This window comes from Schistocerca gregaria, chromosome 2 (assembly GCF_023897955.1).
Source record: "Schistocerca gregaria isolate iqSchGreg1 chromosome 2, iqSchGreg1.2, whole genome shotgun sequence".
NCBI classification, from domain to species: domain Eukaryota; kingdom Metazoa; phylum Arthropoda; class Insecta; order Orthoptera; family Acrididae; genus Schistocerca; species Schistocerca gregaria.
The window spans coordinates 825,041,845-825,055,514 of record NC_064921.1 but is presented as its reverse complement, the minus strand read 5'-3'; the positions used below and the strand labels follow the sequence as shown (position 1 = coordinate 825,055,514).

Below are 13,670 nucleotides of genomic sequence, written 5' to 3'. Positions count from 1 at the left end.
TCAGCCTGTATAGAGAAAAAGTACTTCTCTTAAAAAAAATTGCAATATGAGAAAACAGTCCTTACCAGAACAAAACCATAAGAGATCACGCCGTATAAACACAGCAAGATGCAGTGTCCCTAGCGCTGCTGAATGGAGCAGGAGATGTGAAGGTCCAAGTGTTTCCTGTAAACTCACTTCCCACTCAAACCTCTCCGAATAACTCTCTTGAGTGCCAATTGCAACAACATCTGGGACGTGTTCTAAAGTTGCTGGGAGCATGAAGTCATTAAGTTCATGTGGAGGAGGCTGAAATATCATTGACCATTCATTATTTATGTCATAAACGGAAACTAGACTAAAGAAGTACAGAGCGTATGCAAAAGGGAATGACCACAACAATTTCTGCAACATTGGAAAAAAGACAGTTTGTTAGAAAATAACAAGTTCTTTTAAACAAGGGCATCTGTTGCAGCAGCAAAAAGATAAACTTGAAAAACAATGAATTTAGTGGTAATATATTGGTCTGAAGGAATGAATAACCAAAAACCATGGAGAGCCATAATAAAGATTCAAATTCCAAAGCAAGCACATAGCATGAAAATGCACGCTGTAAAGCTTCAATAATATTTAGTTCTGAAAATGACATACCTTCGAGGTGTAGTGACAATGACAAAAGAAACATACTACTGTTTTGTCAACTTGTATTTTATCAATAGATGTGAAACATAAGTAGATTTTCTTAACTGCTTCTGGGCTCTCTTCTTGATGCACACAATGTACAGCTGTTACTTGAGACCATTCTGTTGGCTCAAATATTTTTTTGAAATGTAGGACTACTGCCTGCACCTACAGCTCTCCTGCTGAAAGTATCACAATATTTTTGCACTTACGGGATCTCCCAGTACAAGCGAGGAAAAAGTTGATTGTATTGGTAAATGGCAGTCTTAAAAAAAGGATTCCCCACATAGTAACAACAGGAGGGAAGAAACCGAACATGGGGCTCCATTACATCAAACCACTGCTGCACTACATATTAACTGAAGGTAAATTCAGCAGAGGCTAACAGTTAAATGTTGTGTTAATACAACCACCATCTCTGGCAGTGATATCAATTAGATACCAGTTGTAGCAGGTCACCAATCATCGACAATGCTTGTCACTGGTGCAAGTGAAATGTTGGGTAACCTAAAGAAATTATGTCAGCACGAAAGTTGAGACAACCACCCTGTTGATAACAGATCATAAGTTCATCAGAGTCAAAGGCATACATCATTAATATAAAACTAATTTCCTGCTTAACTTAGTTTTAGATACAATAAGTAATTTCATCATCACTGATCTTTCATCATCAACATAATAATAATACGGATAGTAAAAAATGAGAGAAGGGCTGGATGAGGAAAGTTCACATTGTGTCGTAAATGTTGTAACTTGACTGTGTAGGAAGATGAGGAGAAAGGCAAAGTAATCATTGGTGGTGACAACACATGAGATGAACATTTTGCTAAGTAAGCTGAATATGGGAGAGGTGCTGTTTTTCATAACTAAAGTACAATGTAAAAAATGTTATTTTTATATTCTGATGATAACGGTAGCAACTGAAAACATTGCACTATTGCAAAAGAGAAGTTGTTAAAATTTGGTAAAACATTGACACAGAAACATATGTAAACAGCTCCATTAGAAAAATCATGTTACACTTGCTCTCCAAATTCTTTACTTACCTACAGCCATTGCTCTTAATGAATTTAGTCCAAAGAAACACGATGAACATTGGAAAATTATAGCTCATTTATTAAAATCATTTGCAATGGTGGAACACTGTCACACTAAAAACTTTGCCAAAAAGACAGATTTTGAACAGCAGATAACATAACCCAACAAATTCTAGACTTTATATTGTGTCTAAGCAAGTAATCTGAAAAACTACAAGTAAGTGCATTGAGCATAGAGACAAATTTTGGTATGACGCATATAAATAACGCCACCACAAATTTTGGTAACTATAAGAAGATGAAGAGGTATTTTCTGTCTGTTAAAGTGCAAACTTGTAATTCAGAAAAAATCAAACAATGGAAAATCCAGATTGGAATGTAACAGTATAATGAAAAGGATAGTTGCTACTCACCATATAGTGGAGATGCTGAGTCGTAGAAATGCACAACAAAAAGACTGTCACACTATTAGCTTTCAGCCAACAAGGCCTTTGTCAAAATACAACATACACCCATTCACACACTCATGCAAGCGCAACTCACACACATATGACGACAGTCTCTGGCAGCTGGAGCCAGGCTGCAAGCAGGAGAGCATCATGGGAGGGACAACTGGGTGGGGCAGCAAGGTGAAGAGATAGCAGGATAGGATGGGGGATGGAAAAGTGCTGCTAGGGGCGTGCAGGCACAAGGTGGAGAGTGGGGCAGCTATGGAGGTTAGATGGATGGTGGGAAAGTGGGGGGGTATCAGAAAGGAGAGAAGTAAAAAGACTGGGTGCATCGGTGGAACAGAAGGCTGTATAGTGCTGGAATGGAAACAGGAAAGGGGGCTAGTTGTGTAAGGACAACCACTAACGAGGGTTGAGACCAAGATGGTTATGGGAATGTAGGATATATTACTCAGAGAGTTCCCACTGTGCACTTCAGAAAAGCTGGTGATGATGGGAAGGATTCAGATGGCACAGCCTGTGAAGCAGTCACTGAAATGAAGAATGTCGTGTTGGGCGGCATGCTGATCAACAGGGTGGTCCAGTTGTTTCTTGGTTACAGTTTGTCGGTGGTCATTCATGTGGACAGACAGCTCATTGTTTATCATGCCCTGTACAATGCAGCTCCGTGGTTTCATCTTAGCATGTAGATCACATGACTAGTTTCACAGGTAGCCCTGCCTTTGATGGGATAGGTGATGTTTGTGGCAGGACTGGAATACGTGGTAGTGGGAGAAAGATTCACAATCCACCACCTAAAAACTGATCCACACGTTATTAACCCTACCTGCTGATAAAGGCTCCACCACTGCTGTTTTGAACCACATGGATTACATGGCAGTTGTCAAGATTCATCCACCTACAAACCCTACCACAGTAACCCAATTTCATCAATCCGGCAGGATCTCCAGTCTTTACTCAAATCCTTACACCATCCCAGAACCTCTCCCCAGAGTCCATCTCTCTCCTCATCCCTACCATTCCCCGCACTCCTACCTTCTACATGCTTCCTAAATTCCATAAACCCAACCAAGGACACACCATTATGGCTGGTAACTGTGCCCCCACTGAGGGAAAATCTGTTCTTGTAGACCAATACGTTCAGCCCATTATCCGCAACCTACACTCCAACAGAAAATATTCCAGCCATTTCCTCCACCGACTCTTCACAGTCCTCGTTCCTTTATCAACGGTGCCCTGCTCGTCGCTATTGATGCCAACTCCCTTTACACTAACATCCCCAATGCCCATGGTCTTATTGCTACTGAAGACTACCTTTCCCAATGCCCAACAGATTCAACCAACCACCTCTTTCCTAGTCATCATGGCCAATTATATCGTCACCCACAGTTACTTCTCCTTTGATGGCATTACTTAGAAACAAATACATGGTACAGTTTTGAGCACCCACATGGCACCTTCTTATGACAACCTATTCACAGGCCATCTAGAGGAATCCTTCCTAAACACCCAAAATCCAAAACCCCTCACCTGGTTCAGATTCACTGATGACATCTTCGTGATCTGGATTGACAGTGAGGACGCCCTATTTACATTCCTCCAGAATCTCAACACCTTCTCCTCATTCGCTTCACCTCCTCCTATTTGACCCATCAAGTTACCTTCCTCAATGTTGAAATCCACCTCAAAGATGGCTATCAGTACCTCTGTCCATATCAAACCTACCAACCACCAGCAATGCTTCCACTTCCACAGATGCCACCCATTCCATACCAAGAAGTCCCTTCAGCACAGCCTAGACACCCGTGTCCCCTCGAGATCCATCTCGAAAGATGCCAAGGGTCTCAACGAAGCCTTCACACATCATAATTACCCTCCCAACTTTGGGAAAAAAAAAAAAAGATCTCCCATGCATTATCTTTCCAGTCACCAAACACCATCATGCCACAGAGGAGCATTCCCCTCATCATTCATTACCACTCAGGACTGGAGCAACTGAATTACATTCTCCACCAGGGTTTCAACTACCTCCATCATGCCCTGGAATGAGAAATAGCCTATCAACTACCCTTTATACTCCTCCCACAGTGGTATTCTGCTGCCCACGAAACCTATACAATATCCTTGTCCATCCCTACACAACCCCTGTTCCCAAGCCCTTGCCTCATGGATCATATCCCTTAAAAGACCTAGATACATGACTTGTCCCATACATCCTCCCACCAATACCGACACCTACTCCAGTCCTGTCACAAACATCACCTATCTCATCAAAGGCAGAGTTATCTGTGAAAGTAGTCTTGTGATCTACAAGCTATGCTGCAACCACCATGCTAAATTCTACATGGGCATGACGACCAACAAGCTGTCTGCCCGCATTAATGGCCACTGACGAACCATGACCAAGAAACAACTGGACCACCCTGTTGCTGAGCACACTGCCGAACACAGTGTCCTCCATTTGAATTATTACTTCACAGCCTATGCCATCTGGATGCTTCCCATCATCACCTGTTTTTTTGAATTGTGCAATGGGAATTCTTCCCGCAATATATCCTGTGTTCCCATTACCGTCCTGGACTCAAACTTCATTATTCATTGTCTTTACCCATCTGGCCCCTTCCCTGCTCCCATTCCAGCACTACACAGCCCTCTATTCCACCAATGGATCCAGTCTTTTTACTTCTCTCCTTTTCCACTACCTCCCTTCACTTCCCCACCCTTCGTCTTAGCTCCTGGCAGCATTAACATGCCCTAACTTCTCTCCAAGTCATCCCTGCACATTTCCACTAGCAGCACTTATGCATCCCATCCCCACCCCCCCAACACCGCTGTCCCTCCCCCCTCCCTTCCCCAGCCTCCTCCTTACTCTCTCCCACTTGCCTCATAATGCACTGCTGCTCATAGTCTGGCTTCAGTGGTCGGAGGTTGTTGTCTTGTGTGTGAGTTGCATTTTTGTGCGTGTGTATATCTTGTCTAGTTTTGACTAAGGCCTTATTGGCTGAAAACTAATTGTGTGACAGCCTATTTGTTGTGCTTTTCTGCAACTCAACATCTCTGCTATATGGTGAGTTTAGAAAACCATCATGTTTCTATTTATTTATTTATTTATTTCATGTTCCGTAGATCCAGTTAGTGAGTCAATCACAAGGATATGGAATGTGTCAAATTGTACAGGTTTCAATTTAAACTTACAATAAAAACAAGGGCAATTCAATGCCAAATTGTACATAGTTTAAGTAAGACATACTATAAATAGAGTAATTGATACAATTTCAGCTAGATAATGTAACAACCATTTAACAGAAAAAGGAGTTTCAAATAAAGGTTAAAAATAAGAGCACAAAGTTAAATCAGAAATTAGGCCTACAAGAGTAAATACAGGTACAGCCAATCTGTTCTTACAAAAAGTGTGCTAATGCTCAAATGCACAATAAATCAATTGAACTACTTCTAGACACAATAAGTTTAATGATGGTATACATTTTCTTTCAAATGTTCATCAACAGTATAAAAAGATTTATCTGTCAGGTAATCTTTGAGAACTCGTTTAAATTTTGGCAGTTCTGTATAAACACATTTGATATGTAGTGGGAGAGCATTGAACAGCTTAATGCTGGAGTAGTACACTCCTCCTTGTACCAGAGTGAGACGTTTCATTTCGAAATGTAGATTGTTTTTGTTTCTGGTGTTATAGCATTGGAATTTACTGTTGTCTTGGTAGATAGAATAATTTTTGCACACAAAGGTCAGCAAGGAAAAAATATACTGTGAGGCAGTTGTTAGAGTACCTATCTTCCGAAACAAGTGCCTTCAAGACTGTCTTTGATGGACCCCACACATTATTCTGATTGCCTTTTTTTTTGGCCTACCAGAATATGATAGTATATGACATCAATGAGTGGAAGTATGCAAATGTTGCCGAGCTGAGTTTTTACATAGATGAAGAATGTGAACAACTGACCAATTACATTTGCTGTCTTTATAAGCACCCAGGAACTTTGTATCTTCAACTTTCTGTATTGGTTGATCTCTACATTTTATGTTAATTTCATCGAGATTACTTTGTGATGTGTGGAACCTCATATAATGAGTTTTATTTGCATTGAGAGACCATTTGAGGAGAACCAATTTAAGATGTCATTAAAAACAGTATTTGTAGTTTGTTCAAGATTGTGATCTATCAAATCATCAATTAGAATTGTGGTATCATCAACAAACAGCGTAAATTTGCTGTTTGTCTCAGAACAAAGAGGAAGATCATTAATGAAGTTGAGGAAAAGCAGTGGACCCAAAACGGAGCCTTGAAGCACACTACACGTTATTGTGCCCCATTCAGACGAGGCAGGTTCTCCAGAAGAGCCATTTAGCATTACAGTCTGCTTCCGATCCTTTAGATATGATTGTATCTATAAGCCAACAGTACCATAATATTCTGCCTTTTTCAAAAACATTTGGTGGTTTACACAGTCAAAGGTTTTTGTAAGATCACAAAAAATACCCACTGGAGACATTTTTTTGTTAATGGCTTCCAAAACTTGGTTGCTGAAAGAGAATATTGCCTGTTCAGTACAAAGACCAGCACGAAAACCAAACTGATTTTTGCTTAAGATACTGTGGAAGTTGAGATGGTCTACAATCCTCCTGTGCATGAGTTATTTGTCAGGTACTTGAAACACAAAGTAACTGAGACATCCACAAGTAAATGAGACATCCACAATTACCATTCTCTTATTTTTAAGCAAGATGATTATGGAAATATTCATATTACAAGAGATGACTTTTATTCACTTAACAAACTGTTAATTATCCTCAATGTTTAAATGCAGAAGTCGATGATGATACTGAGATTCTGGATGAGCTGATGTGACCTCTGCTGGTTTAACTTAGTGGTTACTGTTCATATAATTATATTAAGGGAACTAAATGTGAGTACTGCAATGTTTTCCTGATGACAAAACTAATTTAAAGGAGTGAAACAAGTGTAATACAAGTAACTGACAGGATTGTTTACATTGCCCATCTATTGAAATTGTTAGGTGTTGAACTTAACATGAGTTTTATAAAACACCTGCAAGAAAAGGAAAACTGTTTCTTCAATAAGACAATCAAAGAAACATTTTGATGTGGCAGAGCCTACAGAGCATGTCAAATTAATTCAATTCAATCCAGCTGGAGTCGAAGGAGATACCAGTTTTAAGTGTGTGTGTGTGTGTGTGTGTGTGTGTGTGTGTGTGTGTGTGTGAGAGAGAGAGAGAGAGAGAGAGAGAGAGAGAGAGAGAGAGAGAGTGTGTCCTACGTGAAGTGTGCTTGCTTATGTGAATGGCTGTGCATTTTTCTTTCTTTAAAAAGGCTTTGGCTGAAAACTTGTACATAGCTGTCTTTTCATCATACCTGTCTGCAACTCAGTGTACCATCTTTATGTTGATCTGCATTCTAAATTTTTCATAATATTGTTAGGTTCAAATTAATGATATGAATATAATAGAAGGATTCATTCCACATGGGAAAAATATATCTAAAAACAAAGATGATGCAACACACTAAACGAAAGCATTGGTATGTTGATAGAGACACTAACAAACAAACACACACACACAAAATGCAGAAATTGTGTGTGTGTGTGTGTGTGTGTGTGTGTGTGTGTGTGTGTGTGTGTGTGTGTGTGTGTGTGAGTGTCTCTATCAACATACAATTGCTTTCGTTTGGTAAGTTACATCATCTTTGTTTTTAGATATGTCATAATATCGTTAGTTGCATTTTTTTTATTTATTCACCTGTAGACAATACAATTGTGTATACTGAATACTGCCCAGTCAGTAAGTTATGTAATCATGCAAAGAAAGCGAATGATGCTCTGAAAAAGAAAAAAGACACTGACAGTAGAAAACTCAAAATATAGCCTTGCATGGCATTACAATAACTACTGAAAATTCCTTTTGTTTCTTCTTCTCGTTTTTCATGCAAAGATGTTTGTACATTAATTTTTTACTTATAAACTATCAAAACGCATTTCTGAGTTTGTACCTATAATGGGCAATACTGTAAGACGCAGTTTACTCTGAGACGATACAATATACAATAGAACATGCTGCAATAGTGTGACACACGCTTCCATGTGTTCTATAACATAACTGTGGCTTATCTTTATTTGAAGCTCAGAAAACTGTACAAGAAAAGGAAATATTACATGCATCCACACAATGCTGCAAATACCAAATATACTTTAGCTGTGGATTTTTGCCAGCTTCCTCATCACAAAGACCAATTTCATGAATTCTATTAAATCAGCCCATACAGTTCCCACTTTTTGGAGCAACTAGTCTCAGCAACTCAGACAAATCAGGCAATTTTTGACTTGTTATTTCTCCTGCCAAGATGCTACTCATTACAGTAAGGCAAGTTGTTGCAATGTTCGGATGCCCTTAAAAATGCTCCAATGAAAAATTTATTTTTAGAAAGGTCACATAGTATACTACTTTATTCAGTGTGGTACGTATTAAATAATGGTTGAACACCAATAAAACTAGGATATTATTTCTAAAACTATTTAATTTCGCAAAGTAGAATATGATGTGACTTGAGGAGTATTCAGAGGAAACTTTGCTGAATTTGAAGTGAAATCAGTCACCATCAATGGTGCAAAAGTGAGTGGTGAACTCCGTGTAGGAGGAACCAGTGTGTTTGAAGAAATAGAAAAAGCCCACAATGATAAGGAAAATCCCCACATGTCCTTCTCAACTTCAGCCAGCTGCCCATTCATAAGTAATAGGAATTTAGTTATCAAATGTTTTTTACATCTATGACAAAGTTTCCTGAAATTAGGGAGCACTGATAGGAGAAACATCCAGTAAAAATCATCAGCTGATGGCCTCTGGTGTATTTTGACGACCTCTGGTGTATTTTAATTTGAGTAAGTTTTTTCATTTCCAGCTTAGGCTTGTATCAATAGCATACAAAAAAGAGAAACACAAGACAGCTCTGCACTTTCCATAGCAAGACACAGCAACAGCAACAGCTTCACATGTGGCAAGTAACTGCCAACCTCATTGCAAACAACCTCCAATATCTCTAACATATTTTCTCAAGGATAAAAAGAGGTATGGCTCTCCTTCCACTGCTAAAAGCAATTTCAATATCCTAGATGCATTTTGTACGCAGTAAGGTATGACCTAAAATGAACTAAACGTAAACTGGCCAGTGCATTTTTCAAAATATGCCTGGTGGTTTAATTATTTGCTAAGTATTTCCATAACTATGGCCAATAGTGAAAACAAAACCAGTTCACTGTCAAGCTATGATGTCACACTATAAGATGGAAAAAAATTACCAAACAGTTTCCTCAAAATTGAGTGATGAAGACGGCATAGCAGAGAACATATGCAAATCCCAAAAAAGTTTTTTTTAATTTTTTTATGTGAAAAGTAAAAGTTTAACTGGGAAGCTAACTAGAGAGACAGATTCTTCTACATAAAGCAATTTTTTTTTCAGGCACACCGGAAGACTTGAAATTTCCGCCCCCTGTATCATAGTAGGAGCAAAGTTGTGTGGAGCAACCAGCACTCTATATTGTGCAGGATTATATAACAGCAATATGTGAATCACTGTCATCCCAGTGCGAACTCTAAGTCGCTTCCACTATATTTCTGTGCACTCCACTGATGTGGGTTGCTTCTGCATCACGTATGAGTAACATCAGTCATCATATTGCATATTGTATCACCTCAGTGCGAACTATTGCTAAAACACAATTTCATGAAATAATTTAGCTAACAATTCAACAACTAGTGGAAGTGATGAGTCGTTAACAGAAAAAGAAAAAAAAATGGAAATTTTGCCAGCTTACAAACAAATATCTCTCTCTCTCTCTCTCTCTCTCTCTCTCTCTCTCTCTCTCTCTCACACACACACACACACACACACACACACACAGAGAGAGAGAGAGAGAGAGAGAGAGAGAGAGAGAGAGAGATACATTATGTCACCTGAAGACACTATGCCAGGACTGCTGTTAGAAGTTACACTGGGGTGAGAGGCTGTGTTGCATGGAACTGGTGAGGAAAAAGAGAGGCAGGAAGCAGCCTGGAGGGTTGGGGAAGGGTGAAAGATTGCTCAAAGGGAGGCAGCAGGTGTGTGAGATGGGAATGCAGGAGGGAGATGCAGCAGGCCTATGGGATAGAAATGTAACGCACGGGCTTGAGAGCTGGTGATTTCAAGCAGCATACAATGACATTGGGAGGGGAAGGGGAGGTTTGTGTAGATGTGATTGAACAGAGGAAAAAACTTCTGTCTATGTAGTTCAGAAAAGATGGTACTAGAGGAAGGGGAGGAAGGATCCAGATGGTATCAGGCATGGCCACTTTCACAGGTGGCCCTGCCTGTGAAGATACAGGAGAAGCCCGTGACGGGAATGGTGAGGTTAGGTTAATTGGACAGGCCTTCCTCCTGGGTTTTTCGCAGGGATACAACCCATATGGCAACGAGTTGAGAGCTGGAATGTCCATTATGCTGAAGATCTCACTAAACCCTTCACAGACAAGCACTATTCCCTAAACCTAGTCTGCAAACAATTTCCCATGCAATATACTCTTATACCCCTAATGCTCCCACCACCCCCAAAAACACAGCTGCAAAGGAGTAGACTTCCCATCAGTTGGTATCATCCTGGTCTGAAGCAACTGCCCCATCAACCTACACCACGTCCACCATATGCCACTACCATTCCCAACCCCTTCCCTCGTGGGTCATATCCCTCTGGAAGACCCAGGTGCAAGACCTGCACAATTCACCCACCCAGCATATCCTACTCCAGTCCCATTATAGGCAGGGCCCACTGTGAAAACACAGCCAGGTGCTGCATGAACTCACCAGCACCAGGGCCCATACATCACATTCCTATCTCGCACAACTGCTGCCTCCCTCTGAGCTGCCAACCACTCTTCCCCAAACCTTTCCTCCCACTCCCTCCTTTCTTCCCCTCATTCACTCCACCCAACATGACCTCTCACCCCAGTCTATTGATCTAACTGTACTAATTCACCTAGGTGTTGTTATAATGAATTTCCAAATTATTTGAGTCCATAGTCAACTCTGCCATGCTGAATGCATCACACCTGAAGCTTATGGCACAGCACAGAACAGAAATAATAATAAGTAAGCATAAAATTATGTACTCCTTACCCATTGTGTCTACAATTTCCTCAGCTCCTATAAAAATATCAACTGCACAATTTGCAGCCTTGACCACTCCACAAGGAATCAACAGCTTCACATGCAGACTCAAAATTATTTAGCACCTAATATATACAAAGTCAAACAGCAATTTAACACATTCAGACAAGTAATGGAAAGCAGGTGCTTGAAGAGGTAGGTTATCAGCAATTAACTAAAGCCAACAGCAATGAATCTGAAATAAGGTTTACAATTCCTGTTTGAATAAGGGAACATGGAAGCTACAAACATAAGACAGTTTCCATTACAGATACAGACATAATTCCAGAAGATAGTAGTTTCTTTGACCACGATACTTTGTTGAAAACAAATTTAAATACATCACTGTCTTCAAAAAATATTTGTATTTGTTTTTACTCACACCTGCTAATCTGTCAACTAACTCCAGTACTCAGTATACTGCTTTGCTCTTTGAATTGTTCTTTTACTTTCTTTTCATACCGTAAACAATGTGTTTTTCTCTTAACTCAGCATTTGGGATGAAGCAAGTTTCCTTCAGCTTCTATTGCCAGTGTTTTATATATTTTGCTGTCTCATCTTTTTATATCTTGGAGTAATAGACTACCCAACCCACAACTTTCAATATCATTTTAACTGTTCTTGACAGTTTTGATGCTTTTGTTGTTACCTCACTTGCTGTGGTAAATAATTAGGCATTTTCTTCACACTTTCTATCTCAAACTTTTAAAATATATTTTACACTTTTGTTACCATACAGCTTTATTATTATGCTTCCTTCAGACATGAAGACATTTATTTTGTAGTAGAATAATTCACAACATACGCACATCCTTCAACAAGTACGGACATGAATATACTGACAAACCTTAAATCAGGCAAATTACAGTATCATCTTAATAGTACCTAGCTACACATTCTGCTTAAGAGTCACAATTTTGCAAATAATGCGCTTTCCAGCTTCTAACACTTGAAGAGGAAGATTGTAAGTGTAAATCTTACAATTTTGGAAGTTCCATTCCTTCTCATGATCAGTAGAGTGAAAGAAAAGAAAGAAAATAAGGAAAATCGATGAATCATTTGAAATGACCCTGCACCCTGCACAAATATTAAACAATGGCAAACCACAAAAACTGGCACCAATAGCAACAAACTTCAGTCTATTTGTTTCAGAATTGGTTAATATGTAAGAATTGTGAATCAATAAACGGAAATGTGCTGTCCACCACATAATGCATGTTAAAGAAAAATAAACATACATAACAATGTAAATAAATACATAAAAACAAAAACCAGGGAACACACACACACACACACACACACACACACACACACACACACACACGGAGTTGATTGACGAGCGACACGTGGATACATGCAATAGCTCAGGATATTGCTATATGCACACACATGCACAGGTAACACTAGAATGGACAGCAGCTACAAAGGCAGGTGCATCGTGCATTCTGCACAGAGAGAGAGGGAAGATAGGTCGCAACACTGCCAATATCCTTATGTCAGTTCAGAAAGCTGACAGTGCGCTAGCATACACATCATTCCACAGTGAACTTTAAGGACTGCATTCTTAGTAATGAGAATCCTTATATGCGAGCACACACAACCTTTCACATAGAATTAATTAATGTTTAACTCAATCACAATATTCCCAATCACATAAAATATCAAGATAAATAATTTCTTTACATTAAGTTCTATATGTTTGAAGACAACAGACTCTTAAAGTAAAACAGCTGTAAAGAAAAACATAAAAAACCAGGAAAACCACTGCATGTGATAACAAGTTATATATGCAAAACTTTATGAAGCTTTCAGGTTTGTAAAAAACTATATTAAAAAACTAGAAATCAGCCTCGATTACTAAAAAAGCACCTAGTGTTAACATAGTTTATGGCAGGTCATGGCCCATCGAACATAGGCCTGTGTGAGGCGGAGGTTACACCATTAAGTTAAGTAACGGTTTAGACTTTGTACATATGTAATGTTTGTGTTTTCCTTTTCTCTCATTTATAAATGTATAGCTATGGTGTTCTTTTAATCATTGACAAAGGTCTTCTTAGGCACTTGTGGGTTTTATTGCTCTGAAAAAGGTGTAGTTATCTACACCAAAACCTAGGTTAACACTAGGAGCTTTTTTCGTAATCGAGGCGGATTTCTAGTTTTTTAATATATTAACCAACGATTGCTGACGCGCTGTGATGATGAAGGTTCTTGTAAAAAATTTCTTAAAAACTCTAATTTATGTATATATATGTAAGTAGTAACAAATATTTTTTCCTATTGTATAACAGATAGCAAATGAAAGGCCACCAATGAT

The 13,670-nt window shown here is 39.2% G+C and overlaps 1 protein-coding gene across 1 annotated transcript in view; it reads right to left on the bottom strand.

Moving 5' to 3' along the window:
- The window catches only part of LOC126335169 (inositol polyphosphate 5-phosphatase E), a 90,040-nt gene that overhangs the window by 44,490 nt on the left and 31,880 nt on the right, over nt 1-13,670 (bottom strand). The window contains exon 3 of the mRNA XM_049998151.1: nt 66-288. Within this exon, the coding sequence (XP_049854108.1) occupies nt 66-288 (223 nt within the window). The remainder of the gene's footprint in view (nt 1-65; nt 289-13,670) is intronic.